This window comes from Bathycoccus prasinos (assembly GCF_002220235.1).
Source record: "Bathycoccus prasinos genomic : Chromosome_7".
Classification (NCBI taxonomy): Eukaryota; Viridiplantae; Chlorophyta; class Mamiellophyceae; order Mamiellales; family Bathycoccaceae; genus Bathycoccus; species Bathycoccus prasinos.
In genome coordinates this window covers 636,110-656,020 of record NC_024002.1, presented here as the reverse complement: position 1 = coordinate 656,020, position 19,911 = coordinate 636,110, and the positions used below count along the sequence as shown (strand labels likewise).

Here is a 19,911-nt window from a genome sequence, read left to right as displayed (position 1 = left end):
GCCAAATACTCACACGAATAGCGAATAGAAACGAAAAAGATACTGTGTTACTACATACGTCTACATTTATTTATTACATCACGAACATTATTACATGAGTATCTATTATTATTTATAAATAGTATCATCGCTCGACAAAATCTGTCCTAGACACATTTTTCGCTATGCGTTCTACGATTTTTTCGAGTTCGTCGGTATATTCTTTCGATTCGTTCGCCTCTCTGCGCAACTTTTCAATAGTTTTCCGTAAATCCGACGCTTGTTCTCTCGCTATGGCGACTTCGCGCGCGCGCCGTCGCTCGGACTCTTCGCTTTGGTTTTTCCAGCGTCTCGCCGCTTCCAACGCTTCTTCCAACGCTTCCATCTCTTCAGCTTCTAGTTCAAGCTCTTCGGAATCACCATCATCATCATCATCATCATCATCTCCAGTTTCGCTACTGCTACCGGACGTAGACGTAGATGAGATTCCTCTTCGTTTATGTCGTTGTCGCCTTCTGCTATAGTTTTTATTGTCGTTATTTCTAGCATTATTACCTCTATTATCTCCTTCTCTATTACCAATTCCCATCATCCTTCTGTGCACGGCAATATCGCGTATAGCGTCCACAACTCTTTGCGCGACTTCCACCGAAGTTTCGTCTTCGGTAGTCATCAAAGACATTTCGTTGTAGTTATTTTTCAACATACCCGATGCTCTTCGTAAAGCTTCGTTCAAAACTTTCTTACACGCCTGTTCCCTCTCCGCCAATCTTTTCGATTCCGCCTTGACGTCTTCTTTCGAGCTTCGCTCGTCTCGAATTTTCCTTCGACACTCGTCGATAGCAACGTTTGCCGCATCCAACGCTCTTGATTTGCGTTCGAGCGAAGCCTCTTCTCTTTTCAACTTTTCGCTCAATTCATCGATTTTTAACTGTAACGTGTCGTTTCGAATTTTTAATTGTTCGGCGATGGCCTCGTGTTTGCGATACTCGTCCTTCTCTTCATGCGTTTGTTTCAACAGATCTCTCGTTTCCTCCGTCATTCTCATCAAACGTTCGTATGATTGCTGCATTTCGATTAAATCGAGCTCTTTGTCCGAGAGTTGCGAGCGCAACCGCGCAACCGCATCGGACTCTCTCAAAACGTCTTGTTGGTGACGGTATCCTTCTTCTTCGTCGTCGTCGTCGTTGTCTGAATCAGAGAAGGCGGAAGGAGAAGGAGAAGATGATGATGGTGATGACGGAGACGACGGAGATGGAGGCGAAGATGGAGACATCGGCGCGCCCGTCGTCTTAAAACTCGTCGCGCGGCGGCGTTGGTGACTCCTTTTTGAAAAACTTGCATTTTTGTCTTCTTCTTCTTCTTCTTCGATGTTGTTGTTGTTCTTTCGATGAGGACGATGACTCGTCGACGGCGTCGCCCTCAGCGGCGAAACCTCGCTATACATTCGTCCTCCCTGTTCTTCTTCTTCTTCTTCATTTTTGTCATCATCATCATCATCTTCTTCTTCTTTCCGTTCTCTCTCTTCGCGTTCCTTCTCTCGATTTCGAATCGCCCGAAGTTGCTCTAAACGCGCGTCGAAAACCTTCGCCATTCTTTTACTATAATAAAAGTTAAGTGTGTCTTTTACCCTCCACCTTTAGAAGAGCATCACAATTTTACGCGTGTGTTTTTGTTGTTTGTTTGTTGTTGTGTACGCGTCGTTGTCGCGTGTTGTAAAGAGATGATGAGGAGAAGTGATGAGAACAACAACAAGACTGCCACAATTTTGCAGAAACACAGAGCAAACACAAAAAGTGATGAAAGAGACAAAAATGAAAAATTTGTCGAAAGAAATTCAAAAAAGGGGACGAACGTTCCTCACTTGAAACACAAAAGAAAAAAAAATGGATGATTCCATCTCGAGAGGAGGGGTGGAAAAAACGCCTCGCGTTCTCGTCTCCCACAAACGCCCTCGATCGGAAGACGAGGCGTTCAACGACGACGAGTTCGAGGACGATGGGGACTTCGAAGAGATGAACGGTGGTTTCTCTTCGAGGAGGAGGAGGAGGAACAGTAGCACGAATCCCCTTTTGCTCACGGAGAGACAAAAAGCTCCGTCCACGGCGTTTAATTCCTTGAAAATTTTACAAAACTCCTCCTCGTGCAAAAAGAGGGGAAAAAAACTTTTGAACTCGTGTCCCTCGTCTGCGTTTTTGCAACTCCGGTCCTCGTCCTCGGTGATTCGGCAACAACAACAACACGCACGAATGCAAAGGTTTGAACCATCGGGGTCGACGAGAAACACAGCAGCGATGACGACGACCACCACCACCACCACCACCAGGAATATTGCCAAGCAAATGATGATGCAAGCGAATAACGAAACGCCGACTACATCGAGCGCGATATCCAGCGATATCCAGGAAACGCCCGGGTTGGATCTTCGAAGACACTCGTTGAGTAACCCACCGACGACGGGACGGTTTAGGTAAAATTTTTTTCAAATTTTTGAAAATTTTTGTTGTCTCTTTTCTCTGCTTTTTTTAATACTCTGACACCTTTCTCTTTTAATATTAACACAACACACACACACACACATCAAAAACAGGCGAAGAAGAAATAGTACTGGAGGCAATGGAGGAAACGCGTCTTCTGAACCGCATACGGAAGACAAGTTACCTCCGTCCACGGAAGCCGCGATGCGAAGGCGACGAATACGAAGACAGCTCGAGGCGCATCCAGTGGGAGACTACAACTTAAGTCCCGGGGAACACGGAGGCTCGCAATACATTTTATCGCCAGGGCACGAATCAGAAGAAGAAGGAGAAGAAGAAGAAGAAGAAGAAGTGAAGATTGTAAGCGAGGAGGGCAAGGACTTTTTAGCGGCGTTGAGGGAGGAAGAGGATGATGTCGACGCGAGAGCAAAGAAGACGACGACGACAACAACTCCTACTACTTCGACGGCGACGGTGGCATTAGCCGCTACTAAGAAACATAAGCGCATGGCCGTGTTGAATAATCAACCGTCGTTGGAAGTCGATAGCGATGGGAAATTTGTCAGCAACGTCGGGGGCAGCAAATCGAGAGTTTTCTTTCCTATTTTCTCCAAAGGGCAAAAAACTGTGCACCTGGTCCGACACGGTCAAAGCACGTATAACGAAGCCATTTCCGGTCCGGGCAGTTGGGAAGAACCGAAGATTTTTGACGCGCGATTAACAGAATTAGGCGTAAAGCAAGCGAAAGAGTTGGGTAAATTCTTGTCCGAGATACCAAAAGATGCAGTTTGGATAACTTCGCCGTTAACTCGGGCCATGGAGACGTGCGTGTACGGTAGAGAAGCGATGTACGCGTTCGTATCCTCTTCTGAGGAAGAGACAAATTCACCAGATGAAAACACCGCGCCGACGAATGATAACGATAGCAAAGCGAACAATAACATCAATAGCGACGATAACAACACTAGCAATAGGCGGTCGTTATCAGCCTCCTCGAGGAAGAAGGCAAGCACGAAGAAGAAAGTAGCAACAATGAAAGATGAAGAAGAAGAGAAAGAAAACGAAAAGCGACGACACGAAGCGTGGGGACGCTCCGTCATCGTGAGACCGGAAATCACCGAGAAACTCTCCTGCTCCGGCGACATCGGCCGCACCAAACTCGAGCTCATCGAAGATGTCCCCATACTCGCCCAATCCTTATCCAAACTCCCGGATAAAAGCTGGTGGTGGGACACGAACGAGAAACGAAACGACGCCGGTGAAAAAATGTTCAACTCGAACGAACCCGCGCGCGTCTTTCAACGCCGAGTGAGTAAGTTCAAGCAGTGGATTTTAAGCCATCCATCGACGACGTTCGTGGTGTTTGGTCACAGTACCTTCTTCAAGGAAATGGTCGGGAGGAGTTTGAAGAACTGCGAAGTCGCCTCCATACAGTTATAATACTAATTAGAAAGAGAGAGAGAGACAGGAGGGGATATATTTTATTGAAATTTATTCATAGCACTCACATCTGAAATAGAGAAAAGAATGAGAATTCATCACAAAACACACAGACACACGCAAAGAATACGAATAATGTTTCGAACGGTTTCCTCCCAACTGGCGGGACCATCGCAAACGACACCGTCGTCTTCCCACTCGTTTCGTAAACAACGCGAGCATTATTGTTTTCATAATCAGAACAGAAACAGGAAAAGCAGAAGTAGGGATTTCTCCGTGACGTCGTCGGTTAAAGAAGAAGAAGAAAAGGAAAAAGAGTACGATGGTGAGTATCAACGACAGCACATAAACCGCCGTCAAATGACGCTCTCTGCACTCGTATCCACCACCCTTGCTTTTGTCTCGACTACGGTGTCGACCGAGAGCGCGTTTGCGGCTGTCACAAAAAGCAGTCTAACCGACGAAGAAGTATACGATTTGCAATCCGTCGCTGCGGATGCCTACAACCGACAAGACTTTACGAAAGCCAAAGAGGCTTTGACGAAACTGATTGAAAACGAACCAGAATCGGCATCCTGGTTGGAAGGCAGAGCGCAAGTTTTAGTGGACCAGAAACAGTTTAAAGAAGCGATTAGTGATTACTCGAGATGTTTAGAGATTATTCCGACGAAGGATTTAGGAGCAGAGGCGAGGTTGAGAGCGGGGAGAGCGCTTGCGGAGGAAGGAATATACCAATGGGAACCGGCGTTGGTGGATTATAACCGAGCGCTGGAGCTGGCGACTACGGCAGGATTCAGACCAGACCCGTACGTTTTGAACTCTCGAGGAAACGTGAGAGGTTCTTTGAATGATTGGAAAGGGGCGAAGGAGGATTACGAAGGAGCTTTTGCCGCGTTTCAATCCGCGAGCGGCTTCCGCAACGGGAGCTCGACAACGCAAAGATTGGACGGTGCCATCTACGCGCGATCGAACGCGGCTTTGGCGACCGCGGAATTAGGTGACGCAGATTCAGCAATCAAAGAACTCGAAGGTCTCGTTCGAAGAGCTCCGAATTCCACGGATGTTCGCGCTGCGCTCGCGGCGTTGTATTGGGAACAAGGCAAAAGAGAAAGCGCCGAGGATTTATGGAACGACGCGTGTGGTTTATACTTTGGGTGTGCGCAATATAAAGATTTGGATTTCGTGAGACGCATTCGTCGTTGGCCACCTTCCATGGTGAGTAGATTAGAGAATTTCTTGCAAGTACGTTAATATTACTATGAATTCGGAAAAACTAAAAGTTTCCGTTGATGATGATTATAAAAGTGTCTTCTCCATCTTCGTCCTCCCGTACTTCCCGTGTTCTCTTTTACCGACCAAACAACACGCAAAGAAGTCGTTCAAACATTTTTCCGCCTTACCCTCGTGCACTCGTTCAAATCCGAACCGCGCGTAAAGTCTCTCGGCTGGATTCGCGTTCAGCACCTCTAAGGTCAGTTTCTTTTTATTCAACTTTCGAGCGAGTGCTTCCGCGTGCTCGAGTAATCGACCACCGACGCCTTTCCCTCGCGCCTGGGAGGAAACGCAAAGCGTCGAGACGTACGCTTCTTCTGGTTTTGGTGTGTGTATAAAATCGTCCGAGCTCGTTCGCGGATACTCCGTCGCGGATACTTTTACGCATCCGATAACGACGCCGCCGCCCAAATCGCTTTCACCGTTTTCGCCTAAAACTTCGATGGCAACTATAACAGTCTCTAAACTTTCCGGATGCAATCGATAAAATCTCGCAAACTCTTCCTGAGTCCCCAAGCAGTTCGAAAACGAGATGCAGTTACAGAAATCTTTGCTCGCGTAAAAAGTATTCAGCAATTCGTTGCAGCTTTCAAAATATGTTTCCGAGAGCGGTTGGTAGTAAATCATTTCTTCTGGCGTTTTTGTTTGTGTGTCTTTACTCTTCAAAAGGACTCCTACTTCTGGGCGATAAATTCGCGTACTCCTCCGGCGATATCAACTTTTTCATGCTCAGAGCGTGTATTTTGTCCATCTCTCTCTCCAAAGCTTTGGTCACCAGTCTTTGTTTGGTCAAACTATTCTTCCCTTCGAATTTCGGACTCACGCAAAATTGTATCTCAAACGCGCTTCCGCACGATCCAGAGGTGTCTAAGATGGATACGTGAGATGCTTCCAGGTGCGACTTTAAGAGTTCTTCTATTTTGGCTACCGATGACATTCTTCTTTTTCTTCGTCTTCTTCTTCTTCTACTGTGTGTGTGGTTGTGCGTGTGTTTCTAATGAAGAATTCACAAGCTTGTGATTTACATTCCCCTAGAGTTTTTTTTAGGTGTTGTGACATAATATGCGTCACAACGGACGGAGGAGCGACGATGTCCTCCCACGAAGAACATCCAGACGCGCACTTATACGAGTCCGACCGACGGCTCTTTCGCGACCGGATTAGAGAAAATACTACCACGAACAACAACAGTAACGACGACCTGTTGACGACCCATCGGAGAGAGACAGAGCAGTTATTATACGCCTCCGATGCGAGTTTATTTTCCCAAGGCGCAGATTTGTGGCTCTCGGACCGGCTGTTGTACCGAACGAAACGAGATTTTGATGATGAAAGTTTACGGAGAGATGTGGAGAGATTGAGAACAGAGAGTGGTTTCGTGTTTCATACTGCGAGTACGACGAGGAGCGAGAGCAGACGAGGATGTAATAGTAGTAGTAACAGCGGGGAAGGCGACGGTGAAGAAGTTGCTCACTTTTCTGAGTGCGCAATCTGTTTGGCGGAGTTCGCGAACGGCGAACGGTGCATAAAATTAAAGTGCAAACACGTGTATCACGAAACGTGCATAGTAAAAACGTTAGAGAGGGAGAAACGGGAGTGTCCTTTGTGTAGGAGCAAGGATTTGTGAGTGAGTGTAGCTATCGATTGTATCATCATAAGAGTTGTAACGCCGCGCGGCAAAGCTTAATAAAAAAATGCTATGTATCTATTCTATCTATTATTCTCAGCTTTAACTAACTCGTCATGGAGAATATTAATCAAACCAATCGGATTGTCGCTATGAACCCAATGACCAGCTCTTTCCAATACGTGATAGCTTACTTTCTCCTCCTGTTTCAGCATCTCGATGCGCTTCATCGCGTCTGGCTTCCAATCGGATGACTTTTCAGCCTTTACGATGTGGACGTGCACGTCATCGTGATCTTTCTCTTCCAGCGCGTGCCACAAAGCAGTTTGTTGAAAGCTTTCGTATAAGTCTCTCAATATTTTTCTGTCAAATTGCCACGTCAGGCTCGTTTTAGTCGTATCGTCGTTACCTTCTACATGCGCGCCGCCGGGATTGGCGAGAACGAGATTGGAACCTAGCCAATCGATAATACCGCTGGATATTTGTAACGGCGCTAACTGGGCTTTTAGATACTCCCTATTTGGAACAACTTCTGGTAACTTCTCCGTCGCTTTTAAAATAAATTCAGCCCCGAACATATCCTTCTCCACTTCATACGGTACCGAATCTAGCGTAAATACCAACCGTCGTTTTTTTGCGCTCGACGACGACAACGACGTCAACGATTGACTATATTCTAACGCTATCTTCCCTCCTAGCGAATGCCCAATGACAACATCCGGAACTATTTCGTGATGTTTACTGTATCTTTCGATATCCTTCGCAGCATTTATAATCGTGTGTGGCGCGTAATCGTGAAATCTCGGCGAATTTCCGTGGCCTCTTATGTCAATCAAGTGAAAGCGAAACGCAGTTTTGGGGAGTGATTCTCTCAACTTTTCCGAGAGCATAGTGATCGGTCCCCGCCAGTTCTTTCCTTGGCCCATTAACCCGTGCAGAACGTACACGTTCCTCTTGTCCTCTTCGTCGTCATTTATCGCGTGCGTGGTTGGGATTATCTGAGAAGCGAGTACTTTTTCCGCGACTTTGTTGGTGGTGGTGTTGACAGTTGAGTACGAAGTCGACGCTCCCGAGTCAAAAGCGACTCTGCTTTTAACGGCAGCGGTTGTTTTTTCATGAACACTGTCTCCAAAAACGCACGGAGGAGAAAGCGCGGCAAAGATTCTCTTCTTCACTCCATGCTGCCGCCGGACGAGCATGAGTGTCGTGAGTATTGTGCGTGTTTTTGCGTTTGTGGAGATTCGTTTTGTTTTGTTCGAGGTGTTGAAAAAACTTGTACAATAAAAAAGTTCTACGACCAGTGTATGAGTACATGTAGCTGTCTTTTGTGTGTGTCTTTGACTTCTCTTCTTCTTTCTCTTCTTCTTTCTTTGCAACTCATCTCCCAACGAGTCGCTCGAGCACGTGAACCGCCCCGTCCCTGAGTTTCTGCAACGGACTCTGCTGTCGTTCTTTTTCTTCGCCGCTGAAATCCCAACCTTCTTCGTCGAGCGCTTTTTGCACCGCTGCTGGATCATCTATACTCTTCGCCATCTGCAATCGAGTGACTCCCTTGATTGACGCGTTTGGTGCTTTCTTCCTGAACAACGCGACCAAAACTTTGCGAGGGAGAAGTAGTGCATTTGCGTTTGCACCCGCACGAACCATGATTCTTTTGTGTTTGTATCGCACATCTTCAAAGTTCAATCCGGTGAAAAGCCCGTTGTGGAGAGCTTCGTCGAGCACGATCTTCTTCCATCTCCCGTAGCCATGCTTTTCGACACCATCTAAAAGTCTCTCATCATGTTCCTCTGCGTTCCACGCCAAAAATTTCTCGTCTCTCTTTCTTTTTCGAGCTTCTTCTTCCTCTTCCTCCTCTTCCTTTTCCTCTTCCGATTCTTCTTGTTCTTCTTCTTGTTCATCTTCTACTTCTACTTCTTCTCCTTCTTCTTCTTCTTCTTCTTCTTCTTCTTCTTCTTCTTCTTCTTCGTCCTCCTCCTCCTCCTCCTCTTCTTCTTCTTCCTCTGAAGGAGGAAATTCGTACGGATCGTCGTTCTGCAATTCTGTGTCGAACTGGATGTCCCGCGCGTTCACAGTTTTGCCGCCCTTTCTCCCGTCTATTTTGATTTTTATCTTTTTGAATATCTCCGGCTGTCTTTCAGCGTTGTTGTTCTTCGCTGTCGCGCCGAGTGGTCGTTTCTTATTGTCCTTCGCAAAAATGTTCACATTTTTTGGAGTGACGATTCTGTTTGGCGTTGCCGACGCGCCGAGTGGTCGTTTCTTATTGTCCTTCGCAAAAATGTTCACATTTTTTGGAGTGACGATTCTGTTTGGCGTTTGTTCGAACTCGTCCTCGCTATCATCGTCGACTTCTGGATCTTTACCACCTCTCATGCTCTCGAGGTTGTGTTCCAAGTCTTTGTCCGCTCGTATCAATATTTTATCCTCGTCCAAATTTGGGGAATACTTCTCGTGCGAAATATCCATGCTCGCCTCGTGTAAAAACGTGGGTCCCAACGCTACTTTCGCTCGTTTATAGTACGCTTTCAGCTCCACCAAAAGCTCGTTCACGCTATCTTCAAAGTGCGTTCCTGTTATTCTGCTGTTCTTGCCGCTCCTCTTCAGTTCATCCGTTGAGTTCAAGTTATCTTGAAGTTGCTTTCCTGGACTCAGCGGCCCGTCCCCGCCGAACGTGTCCAAGTCAAACTTTTCCGTCGTCTTCTTGTCCGTATTGATGCGCTCAATCTCCAGTAATCTTTGCCCAATCTCATCTAGCCTCTCTAACTCGTCTCTGACCCCGTCCATTTTCCCTTGCGGCGTCTCCTTTAACTCCGCGTACACTTGAGACTCCCACACGCGTTTGAACTCGTTCAGTTGTCTCTCGATTACCAACTGCACCATGTGCGAAACAAACGCCAACGCCATGATTTTCTTGTGCGGACGCATGCGCTCGTCCAATTTCTCTTCTCCTTTCAAATCCATCGTGTATAAAATCTTCAACAAAATCGGATACAACTTCAACGACCGTTCCTGCCAATCCCAATTGGCTCCGTCCTCCCCACAAACGTATTTCATTTCCTCCAAAAGTATTCGGATTGATAAAACTCTCGGCATACCCAACGAAGAATCGTCCTCGTCTAATTGCTGCGTCGCAATCTTGCAATACTCAACTTTCAACGACCACGGAATGTGCTCGCTGTCCGTGATAAACTCGAGCATCCAGAGAATTTTCAACCGCGTTCGACTGACAGATTCGTTCAGTTGTTCTTTTCTCGAGAGGGGTTTCTTTTTTTTACCAATTTGAGGAGGAGGAGATGGACTCACTGCTCGCTCTGGTGGATGGACGACTGCAGGAGGAGGGTCAACCACCACCCGCGAGCTTCGCGGCAGGGCTTTACTCGAGGGTCCTCGCTTCGCGGTTTGCTTCACGCGCATCTTCTTCTTCTTCTCTGCTTAAATTATTAGTATGAATTTTGTGTGTGTGATGTGAATGAGAAGAAGAGACTTGTTGAACGATTTTTTTTGACTGAACAGCTGAACCAGAAACCTAAATTTCGCCTCTTCTAAATTTTTCTTTTTCTCTCTCTCTCGTCACCAGTGTCAGTCTCTCTCTGCTTCAATGAAACAAGTACACCACAACTCATAAACCCACCATCCACACAAATATGTGCTTTTCATCACGATGAGTTTAATACGTAATACATAAAATGAGCCTTCGAAGCAGAGGAGCAACTGTTAAACGCGCGTTCGTGTTTCTCGTTTCGACCGTCGCGACGTATTCTATTTTGCACTATTTAGGGGGACTGGAGGAAGAAGGTGATTTTACGTCGCACGCGTCATCATCATTCGACGACGTCGTCGACGCGCATCCTCACAACATTCGAGACGAGTTACATGCTGATAGTAATGTGTTCATGTCCTCCGCGTCACCTTCTCCTTCTCCTCCACCGCCTGTGCCACCGTCAACAACAACAACAACAACAAAAGAAGAAGAAAAGAAATGGTCCCATCCCACATCCATGAGGCGAAAACCAACCGCGGAGGAAATAGAACAAGGTAAGGGCAAATTTCACGTCATGCTGACTGCAAACGAGCAATCCTACGTCGCTTGGCAATCTAGAATTATGTACCAGAGATACTTGAAACTTTTGAGCAGCGAAGACTCGGGCGCGTTTGGCGGGTTTACGAGAGTGTTGCACAGCGAACGCGCAGATATATTGATGGATGAAATTCCAAGCGTGGTAGTTGATCCGTTACCGAAAGGTGTCGATGAAGGGTATGTGGTTTTAAATCGGCCATACGCAATCAAGCAGTGGTTGGAGAAGTATAATTTCGCGGAAGAGTATGTCTTCATGACCGAACCGGACCATTTATATTTAAGACCGATTCCGTTGTTGGCGCAACCAAAACTCGCCGCTGCTTTTCCATTCTTTTACATCAATCCGAAAGATCCGAAATTCACTCCTATTGTACAAAAATTTAACAAAGTAAACGCGGATTTGAAAGATTTTGCGCCGATTGGGAATTCGCCGGTGATGATTCACAAGGATGAACTGAAGAAAGTCTGTACGGTTTGGGACACTTTAGCGATTAAAATGAAACAGGACCCGGAAACTAACTCGGCGTTCGGATGGGTCTTAGAAATGTGGGCGTATAGCATCGCCTCCGCGCAAGTTGGCGTGAAGTACGATTTAGTTCCGGAATTCATGTTGCAACCGCCATGGGATAAAACCGAAGAAGTTCCGGGCGGGAAGAAAGGATACATTCTTCACTATACGTACGGCCAAGATTTCAACGAAAAAGGAAAGTTTACCCCAGGTAAAGTTGGAAAATGGCATTGGGATAAGAGAGATTTCACGTGGAAGAAACCTCCGAAAGAAGGCTTTGAGATGCCGCCGGAAGGGACTCACCCTTTGACCATCAAGCTGATGGAAATGATAAACGACGGCATACGATCCATCCCGAATTGGTGATTTTAGAGTATTAGTCATGTAGAAAGAGAGAGAGCTGCCTAGTTCACATAGATTCTTACTGCACGTGCTCTTTGCGCATTCGCCTCTTCCACTTATCTCTTTTCACCAGTCTTTCAACAGTTTTTTCAGTCTTTCGTCAGCGTCATATTTTTATCACATCTTTCTTTCTTGGAACACACGCTGCTGCAAAGAGAGAGAGTGAGTGAGAGCGAAATCTAGAAGAAGAAGAAGAAGAAGAAGAAGCAACATCTTCTGTAATGTGAACGCAGAGGCAATTGCAAGAGGAATACCAAACAAACAGTAATAGGAAGAAAAAGAGAGAGAGACAAGAAGAAAGTCGTTACGAGATAAAGAAGAGATGGAGGAAGATTTATTTCTAAAGCGAGAAGTTTTAGAAAAGTTACGGCGAAGAAACGAAGAAGAAGTCCTTCCGTTCGTAGAGATCTTCGCGTCTCACAGGAAAGCGCGCAAACGATGCGAAAAGTTACAGCACGAGGTTCAACAGTTGAGAAATAAAACCGCAGAGTTGAGCGGGAAAAATGTTGGACTGATGAGTGCTTTAACGAGAGCGCAAGAAGAAAACGCGAAAGCGAAAACGAGCAAAGAAAATTCCGCGAAAGTCTCGAGATTGCAGGAAGAATTGACCGAGGCGCACAAGAAAAATGTGGAAGTTATGGAAATGGCATCGACTGCGAATCGCGAAAAAGAGAAAGCAAAGACTGAGTTGGAAACAACGTCGAACGAGTTAAAAAACGCGAAAGCGGCTTTGAAAAATTTACGCGATTCGTGCGCAAACTTGGAGAATGAATTGAAAACGGCGCAGAAAGCGGCGGAGATCGCCGGAGCAGAAGTGGAAGCGAGGCAGGAAGATAAACTGACGGCAATCGCGCGCGTAGAAGAATTGAAAAAGGAAAATCAACAACTCGTAGAAAGAGTGATGGAGATGAAAATGAAAGAAGCGGAGAAGATGAACGAAATCAATGAGTTATACGAAGACTTGCAGAGACAAAAGAAGGCAAGCGAATTGAAATCGATTGCGAACGAAATGAACGCGACGGCATCCGCAAGTATGCGTGGTCTATCGTTGGATTCGTCCTCGTCTCCTGGTTTTGGAGATTCGTTCGCGGGAAGTATTCCGAGTCGAGAACAGTTTCACTGTCAGGCGAATCAAGGCGCGACTCATCGAGTGTCTTTCTTCAGATCGGGTGAAATATTAGGAACGTGTGGAGACGACAAGCGCGTCGCATTGGTGAATGCAAATTCAGGGCAAGTTTCTTCGTATTTAGAGGGTGCTTTAGGAAGTCTTTTGGATCTCTCATTCTCCCCGGATGATAACTTCTGTTTGGGATGCGGCACTGATAAAGCTATTCAGCTCTGGGAACTATCGAGTGGACGCGTGCGACATCGAATGACTGGACACGCGGATAAAGTCGTCGGTGTGGAATTTTGTCGCATGGATAAGCAAAGAGCGATTTCGTGCTCGCACGATCGAACCATTCGAGAGTGGGATTTACACAAAGGCATATGTTTGACTTCTACGCCGTGCGCTTCAAACGTGAACACGGTCGTGTATGGGGACACTTCCCAATTCGTCTTGAGTGGTCATTTAGACGGTGGTGTGAGGATTTGGGATCTGCGATCGCGCGGTGGACTACCTACAAATGAGAAGAAAGCTGTTCACGAGCAGCAAGTAACCTCGATACAGCTGTTACCAAACGAACGCGAAATTTTGACATGCGGGCGCGACAACGTGATTCGAATATTAGATTGCAGAACCCTAGAGGTTTCCGCGGAATTCTCTGCTTCGAATTTCCGCGTTGGAACGAATTGGACGAACCCGTCTTTTTCGCCGAATCAATCGCATATCGCTTGCGGCGGCGCAGATGGAGCCGTTTTTATCTGGTCAGCGACCGATCGCGTGCTGAGAACGACGTTGCGGAAGCACAACGCTGTCGTCGCGACGACCGCATGGAGCCCATCTGGATTAGCGAGTTGCGATAAAAACGGGAAATGTATCTTATGGAGTTGATCGCTTATATTAGAATCTAGTACAGTTAGCATATTATATAAGATTACGAACACTATTGTTTTTTTTCAAAGAGAGTGTCAAATTAAAGAGCGCTAATGGTTGAAATATCCTCACTGGTCGACAGCAACGTCTTCATGGATTGAAGGTTTTCCGACCAATTCGACAGGCTATTTTTCAACTCGCTCCATTGGTCCCTCCCAAACACTCTTTGCGTGGCTCGAGTGATTATGCATACCTCTCTGACTTGATCCAATTTTGCGTCTACTAAACCGGAAGAGATGCCGCGAACAACCCACTCTTCGCATTCTTTCGAGTCAATCTTCAACTTGTCGCAAATTTCTTTGTACGAGACTTCACCCCCACCGTTTCGAATGCCACCTAACGACATTAATCGCATTTTCGTCAGCGTTTCCTCCTCGTTCAGACCGAGATCTTTCAAAACTGCCCCGTTGCTCTTCGCAAACGCCAAGTAATCCGAAACGTCTTTCGTTAAAAATATTTCCAACAACTCAAACACCTTCCCGTTGGACGATTTCAACGCTTGAATGGCTTTATAATCCAGCAAATCGCAGCTAAAGCTTGTTTTCAAGCGGATGAAACTCGCGATGGCATCTTTGGCCGCCGCTGAAGATTCTCCGAGAGCGCTTTCGCTGTTTTCAAACGTTGCCAAATATTTCAACATAAACTCCATCGCCTTCTCCTCTTTACCACCCATACCGCTCAATAAATTCGCAATCTCTAAATACACGTTTCTCTCCGACCCGTTGTTATTATTCATCTGTTTCCACTCCTCCATGGACTCCTCCACGTGTCCGACTAAAGTTCCCACCACGTGTTCCATGTTTGCTTTTTTCACGTATTCGATTATTCGACAAAACAACTTAAACTTCGTCTCTAAATCGCTCGCCAGGTTGTATAACTGCATCAAAATTCTCGATCTCGACTCCACTTTCGACGTCGCGCTCTCCATCGCCTTCTCTGCGATCATATCGAACGCTTTCTTTCTCTCCGTTTCCACTTCAAATCTTTCCGCGACCGTGGCGGCGATGATAAACACCGTCTCCACGTCCTGCGCTTTCGCATCGCTGAACAACTTATCGTTGTTCTCCAACAACTTTCCAATTAACTGGCAATCCATCGGTAACTTCGAGCACTCCTCCGCGTGTTTCTCCGCCTCCTTTGCCGTTTTCTTAGTCGTAGTACTCTCGTCGTCTTCTTTCCAGTCTTTTTGGTAATCGCCCCCGTGGGCAATCGTGTACACGAATCTCGCCGCGTTCGCGATCGGTTCTTTGTCGTCTTGGCCGACCACCACGCACGTTTGTTTGTGTGTTGACATCGTGAGAGATGGAGAAAAGTCTCTGTTGTTCGCGTTTACGCGTGTGTGTGTTCTATTTCTTCTTTTCTTTCTGAAGAAGAAGAATGTAGTCACGTTTCCACAGCCCTAGAGTCTCATCTCTCCTTTTTCTCGCCTTTTTTTGCTTTGCCCCTTCTTTGGGTCGACGACGAGCTCGTCGTCGTACAACTTTCAAAAAAAAAATCTTCTCATTCTCATCAACACTCTCTTCTTGCAAAGAATTTCCTTATCTCATCAGTACTCTCTCGTCGTCGTCGTAAAAAGAAGAAGAAGAAGAAGGAGAAGAATGGCATCATCGTTCTCGAGAAGAGATTTGGTGTCGAGATTGTTGGTGAATGAATCATCGAATGCTACGACGAATTCTTCTTTGTCGTTGTTTTCAACGAACCCATCACTTCAAGAAAATCAGCAATACGGAGGAGGAGCTTCGGCGATATCGACGACGACCACTGGGGTTGAAGATTTGGAACGAGACATCTGGCCGCAAATTGTGGACGGGAACGCGTTCGAGAATCAACTGATTGTTTTGAACTTCCTCCCTACTGGGTGCGAAGGTATCGACGACGTTTTAGCGGGAGGGACCTCGGAAACTGGTGAAAGCTTAGGAGGTGGTTTACGACAAGGCCAAGTGACGGAAATTACCGGCGAGTGTGGGAGCGGGAAGACGCAGCTGTGCTTGTCCGCGGCAGCGAGTGCGGCAACGTTAGGGCACAGAGTCGTGTTTGTGGATACGAATGGGGTTTTCTCGGCGGAAAGGATCAAAGCGTTTCATCGGAATTTTTGGTCCGACGAGGCGACGGAGGAGGAGATTACCGCGCACTTGGATAAAACGTTAGAGTTGATTGCAGTGCACGACGTTCACGACGTGTTTACGCTTTTACATTTGCTGGATCAGTTGCAACAAGATGCAAGCGAGGAAGACGATAATCCGGAGAAGTCAGATACGATGGGTTTGTTGGTGATTGACTCGTTGTCGCTTTTGTTGGCACCTCTATTAACGAGAGCGCACCATCAAGGCCACACGGTGATGACGATGGTGGCAGTGATGTTGAAAGCGATCGCATCGGAGAGGAAAGCGGCGGTTTTATACACGAACCATACCGTGGCGGACAGTTCCTCGACTGGGGATTTCAATAGCGTTGGAAATTATGGCGCGCATAAATATCACCAACAACAAAATACGACGAGAGAAACGACGACGAGTAGTTTGAAACCAGCTCTCGGCGTGCGATGGACGTCTGTCCCTCACCGTCGCTTGCAGCTCTCCAAAGTCAACGTACATCAAGAAGGTGAATTCGCTACCGTGGGAGGAGAATTTACAAACCCTCCGGAATGTACAAAAATAAAAGCCGAGGTTGTTTACGGAGGCGTGCAAAACAAAAACGGCGGTTGTTATTTTCAAATCCAACAAAACTCTCTGCAAACCTTGCCTCAAAGCTTTGTTTAGGCAGAAAAGCAGCGCTGTATAAAAGAAGACGTATCATATTATTAGCCCGCGTGCACGCGTAGATTTAGCACAGCAGCGCGAGTAGTTTCTCGATTGAGGATTTGTACTAATATAAAATAAAGAAAGAGCAAAGCACATTGCACGTGCGTCGTAACCCTCAAAAAAAAAGTGTGCGTCTGCGCGCTCGAATTTTAACTCCCATTTTGAAGATGATGTTGATGTCAGCAACCACACCATCAACTTCAACGATTACGACGAGTAGTCGTCGTACGTTCTTCCCTGAATCCTCCGCCACGGTCGCGCGTTTGCGACGACACGCACTGCGACGACCAGGGACTACGACGACGACGACGACTGAATGCGCAGCTCGAAAAGAAGATAAAAATGGTTGTTTGGAAAGAAGAAGAAGAAGAAGAAAAAGCGTCGCACTTCACTCCTGGAAAGGAGGAGGAGGAGGAAAACGCGGTGGAGATAACGCGTTGGAACCGCCGAACGCTATTCTGGAAAACTTTGCATCGGACACGAACAACGAAGAAGACGTCATCAACGCTCCAGCGACTTTAATTAACCCACTGCTGAAGAAACAGAAAGACGCGACGAACGAGGAGGAAGAGAGCGAAAGAGTCAAAGCAAAGCCAATCGTCAATCCGGAAGATTTTACGTTGCAACCGGGAGAAGTGTCGAAGTTTAAAGCTCCGACGACGACGGTTGAAGATTTACAGCTCTCCGGGTGGTATTTGAAGGCCATCTTGACTGCGGATGTGTACGACGTGGTGGTCGAGACGCCGCTGGAACTCGCCGCTCGATTATCAGAGAGAGTGACGGCGAGCGTACCAATGACACCAGGAGGAGACGCGCAAAAACAGAAGCGAATATTCTTAAAAAGAGAGGATTTACAGCAAGTCTTTTCGTTTAAGATTCGTGGAGCGTATAACAAGATTAAGAATTTGAAGAAGGAGGAGTTGGAGAGAGGAATTATAACCGCGAGCGCCGGGAACCACGCGCAAGGCGTCGCTTTGAGCGCAAAGACGTTGGGTATTAAAGCTGTGGTGGCTATGCCAGTAACTACTCCGAAAATTAAAGTAGAAGCCGTTCGAAGACTCGGTGGTGATGTTGTTCTCATTGGCGAGAACTTTGACGAAACCGCAGCGTACGCGAAGAAACGATCCGTAGACGACGAGATGACATTCATTCCACCGTTCGATGAACCGTACGTCATTGCTGGCCAAGGTACTTGTGGGGTCGAAATTTTGCGACAATTACCGACGGCCAAAGCGGTATTTATTCCCATCGGAGGTGGAGGTTTGATTGCGGGCGTGGCGACGTATTTGAAGACGATTGCGCCAAAGATAAAAATTATTGGCGTCGAGCCGAGCGGCGCAAACGCCATGGCACAGAGTCTCGACAGAGGCGAGCTCGTGAAACTATCCAAGGTTGATGGTTTTGCAGATGGGGTTGCTGTCAAAGAGGTTGGCGTGAATTGCTTTCAGCTTTGTCAACAATGCGTCGACGGGGTGATGATGGTTCGTACCGATCAAACTTGCGCGGCGTTGAAGGACGTATTCGAAGATACGCGTTCGATTTTAGAGCCGTCTGGGGCGCTTGCCGTCGCCGGTGCGAAAGAGTGGTTGAATGCGAATCCAGATTTTGAAGGCGACGTTGTTTGTATTACGTCCGGGGCAAACATGAACTTTGACAGATTGAGAGTCATCTCGGAAATTGCCGACGGTGGTTCCGGTACGGAAGCGACTTTGATTTCCGCGATTCCCGAAGAAAATGGCTCATTTAAAAGGTTCGTCACCTTAGTCGGCGAGGATACAAACTTCACGGAGTTTAAATATAGAGTTCAGAATCTTAGTGGCGATGGTAAGAAGAGTTTAGCGAAAGTTTTATATTCGGTGAATGTAGAGAGCGAGACGCAACTCCAAGCATGCATAGCGCGCTTGAGGTCGAACGGTATTCCTACGGAGGATTTCACTAAGGATGAAACGACGCAAACGCACTTGAGAAATATAACTGGTGGTGCTTCGAGTATTCCGAACGAGCGATTATATAACATCGCTATTCCAGAGAGAGCGGGAGCGTTGGCAAACTTTTTAGATTTCATATCGCCGAGATGGAACGTGTCGATGACCCATTATCGTGCAGGAGGACAACGAGAAGCGTCCGTCCTCGTGGGAATTCAAGTTCCGGACAGTGAATTAGCGGAGATTGAAGCAGCTTTAGATGGGTGCGGTTACGAATACTCGTGCTTGCAAAGCAACGCGGCTTACAACATGCTCTTTGAAGATAATTGAATATGTAATCAAACTATTTTATGTAGAATCAGTAGAAAAATATTGTCGGCGGTCAGACTATAATTTTAAAATCAATTCTAGGAATCGTCACGTGGTAACATCCAATATCCACATCGAACTTCGGTTTTCGCTTACTCTCTATGACTCCTTCCGCATCGGGCGCTCTTTTCTTCACGTCCCATCGGACCGCCGCGGAGACTCTTTCGTGCGGCTTCACCTCGTACTTCCTCAAACTCTTTGTCGCTTGGTCCCAATGCCTCGACGCTATTCTATAATTGAACGAAAACTTCGAATCCTCCGGGTCCTCTGGTCTATGTTTATACCCCGCCACACCTTGTAAGGTTAAATACTCTCCGAGATTGAATCGTTTCGAAAAGACGTCGACTTCGCCTTCCTCGACGGAGACTTCAATTTTCTTCACCGGGTTCGTGTACCATTTATTATCTATGCCGTCCTCACCGAACGAAGAGTGGGAGACAAAAAGTTTCGGTTCAATTTCCAGTCGATAGTCTACTTGTGCGTTTCTAATGTCCATTTTTACCGCTAAGTTTGCCTTCGGAGTGCTGTTTTGGGATGGAAAGAAAAAATTTTACTCGTGAGTCAAGAACTTGTTGCTTTTGTTTGTTGTTGTTGTTAAAAGCGCTCTTTCGTGTGGAACACTAAGGAAACGAACACGGAGAGAGAAGAAAGAGAAAGAGAAAGAGAAAGAGAAGAAAAGGAACGCGCGCTCTCTCGCGCTTTACTCACAGCGTCTTAACTTTCAACCGATAATCCGGTCTGCACGAAATCGTGTACGCGTCTTGCGCGTTGTTGATGAGCTTCTCGAATCCTCTTTGCAAACGCTCGACGATGTGAACGTCCTCAAAAGAAGAAGAAGAAGGAGAAGAGGAGGAGTTTGATAAACTGTCCATCTCGTCGCTGTCGTATCTGTACGAGTCTCGAGTGTCTCTCAACGACAAAGACGAGGAGAAGTCGTCTTTATCGTCCCCGTAGTTCATTTAAAAGTGTTGTGTGTGTGTGTGTGTGTGTGTATTATA

The 19,911-nt window shown here is 46.7% G+C and overlaps 14 protein-coding genes across 14 annotated transcripts; 8 read left to right on the top strand and 6 right to left on the bottom strand.

Annotated features, from left to right (window-relative positions):
* Positions 1-124: 124 nt before the first annotated feature.
* On the bottom strand, positions 125-1,573 carry Bathy07g03370 (unknown protein; the record flags this gene model as incomplete). Its single annotated transcript, XM_007512245.1, has 1 exon — positions 125-1,573. The coding sequence occupies one exon, from the start codon at positions 1,571-1,573 to the stop codon at positions 125-127; it is 1,449 nt and encodes a 482-aa protein (XP_007512307.1).
* A 292-nt stretch (positions 1,574-1,865) lies between these two features.
* On the top strand, positions 1,866-2,453 carry Bathy07g03360 (unknown protein; the record flags this gene model as incomplete). Its single annotated transcript, XM_007511939.1, has 1 exon — positions 1,866-2,453. The coding sequence occupies one exon, from the start codon at positions 1,866-1,868 to the stop codon at positions 2,451-2,453; it is 588 nt and encodes a 195-aa protein (XP_007512001.1).
* A 207-nt stretch (positions 2,454-2,660) lies between these two features.
* Bathy07g03350 (predicted protein) lies at positions 2,661-3,896 on the top strand (the record flags this gene model as incomplete). The annotated part of the gene is made up of 1 exon (XM_007512050.1): positions 2,661-3,896. One exon carries the CDS (start codon positions 2,661-2,663, stop codon positions 3,894-3,896), a length of 1,236 nt encoding a protein of 411 aa, XP_007512112.1.
* Positions 3,897-4,256: 360 nt separating this feature from the next.
* Positions 4,257-5,147, top strand: Bathy07g03340 (predicted protein; the record flags this gene model as incomplete). Its single annotated transcript, XM_007512081.1, has 1 exon — positions 4,257-5,147. One exon carries the CDS (start codon positions 4,257-4,259, stop codon positions 5,145-5,147), a length of 891 nt encoding a protein of 296 aa, XP_007512143.1.
* Positions 5,148-5,275: 128 nt separating this feature from the next.
* Positions 5,276-5,795, bottom strand: Bathy07g03330 (predicted protein; the record flags this gene model as incomplete). Its single annotated transcript, XM_007511826.1, has 2 exons — positions 5,276-5,291; positions 5,323-5,795. The coding sequence occupies 2 exons, from the start codon at positions 5,793-5,795 to the stop codon at positions 5,276-5,278; spliced, it is 489 nt and encodes a 162-aa protein (XP_007511888.1).
* A 463-nt stretch (positions 5,796-6,258) lies between these two features.
* On the top strand, positions 6,259-6,795 carry Bathy07g03320 (predicted protein; the record flags this gene model as incomplete). Its single annotated transcript, XM_007511949.1, has 1 exon — positions 6,259-6,795. One exon carries the CDS (start codon positions 6,259-6,261, stop codon positions 6,793-6,795), a length of 537 nt encoding a protein of 178 aa, XP_007512011.1.
* An 83-nt stretch (positions 6,796-6,878) lies between these two features.
* Bathy07g03310 (predicted protein) lies at positions 6,879-10,209 on the bottom strand (the record flags this gene model as incomplete). Its single annotated transcript, XM_007511997.1, has 2 exons — positions 6,879-8,159; positions 8,200-10,209. The coding sequence occupies 2 exons, from the start codon at positions 10,207-10,209 to the stop codon at positions 6,879-6,881; spliced, it is 3,291 nt and encodes a 1,096-aa protein (XP_007512059.1).
* Positions 10,210-10,481: 272 nt separating this feature from the next.
* On the top strand, positions 10,482-11,747 carry Bathy07g03300 (predicted protein; the record flags this gene model as incomplete). Its single annotated transcript, XM_007512167.1, has 1 exon — positions 10,482-11,747. The coding sequence occupies one exon, from the start codon at positions 10,482-10,484 to the stop codon at positions 11,745-11,747; it is 1,266 nt and encodes a 421-aa protein (XP_007512229.1).
* Positions 11,748-12,105: 358 nt separating this feature from the next.
* Bathy07g03290 (predicted protein) lies at positions 12,106-13,776 on the top strand (the record flags this gene model as incomplete). The annotated part of the gene is made up of 1 exon (XM_007511888.1): positions 12,106-13,776. The coding sequence occupies one exon, from the start codon at positions 12,106-12,108 to the stop codon at positions 13,774-13,776; it is 1,671 nt and encodes a 556-aa protein (XP_007511950.1).
* Positions 13,777-13,858: 82 nt separating this feature from the next.
* On the bottom strand, positions 13,859-15,112 carry Bathy07g03280 (predicted protein; the record flags this gene model as incomplete). Its single annotated transcript, XM_007511869.1, has 1 exon — positions 13,859-15,112. The coding sequence occupies one exon, from the start codon at positions 15,110-15,112 to the stop codon at positions 13,859-13,861; it is 1,254 nt and encodes a 417-aa protein (XP_007511931.1).
* A 304-nt stretch (positions 15,113-15,416) lies between these two features.
* Positions 15,417-16,577, top strand: Bathy07g03270 (Rad51 DNA recombinase 4; the record flags this gene model as incomplete). Its single annotated transcript, XM_007512088.1, has 1 exon — positions 15,417-16,577. One exon carries the CDS (start codon positions 15,417-15,419, stop codon positions 16,575-16,577), a length of 1,161 nt encoding a protein of 386 aa, XP_007512150.1.
* A 209-nt stretch (positions 16,578-16,786) lies between these two features.
* Positions 16,787-18,874, top strand: Bathy07g03260 (threonine dehydratase; the record flags this gene model as incomplete). The annotated part of the gene is made up of 1 exon (XM_007512188.1): positions 16,787-18,874. The coding sequence occupies one exon, from the start codon at positions 16,787-16,789 to the stop codon at positions 18,872-18,874; it is 2,088 nt and encodes a 695-aa protein (XP_007512250.1).
* Positions 18,875-18,926: 52 nt separating this feature from the next.
* Positions 18,927-19,409, bottom strand: Bathy07g03250 (predicted protein; the record flags this gene model as incomplete). Its single annotated transcript, XM_007511982.1, has 1 exon — positions 18,927-19,409. The coding sequence occupies one exon, from the start codon at positions 19,407-19,409 to the stop codon at positions 18,927-18,929; it is 483 nt and encodes a 160-aa protein (XP_007512044.1).
* A 208-nt stretch (positions 19,410-19,617) lies between these two features.
* Positions 19,618-19,872, bottom strand: Bathy07g03240 (unknown protein; the record flags this gene model as incomplete). The annotated part of the gene is made up of 1 exon (XM_007511991.1): positions 19,618-19,872. The coding sequence occupies one exon, from the start codon at positions 19,870-19,872 to the stop codon at positions 19,618-19,620; it is 255 nt and encodes an 84-aa protein (XP_007512053.1).
* Positions 19,873-19,911: the final 39 nt, after the last annotated feature.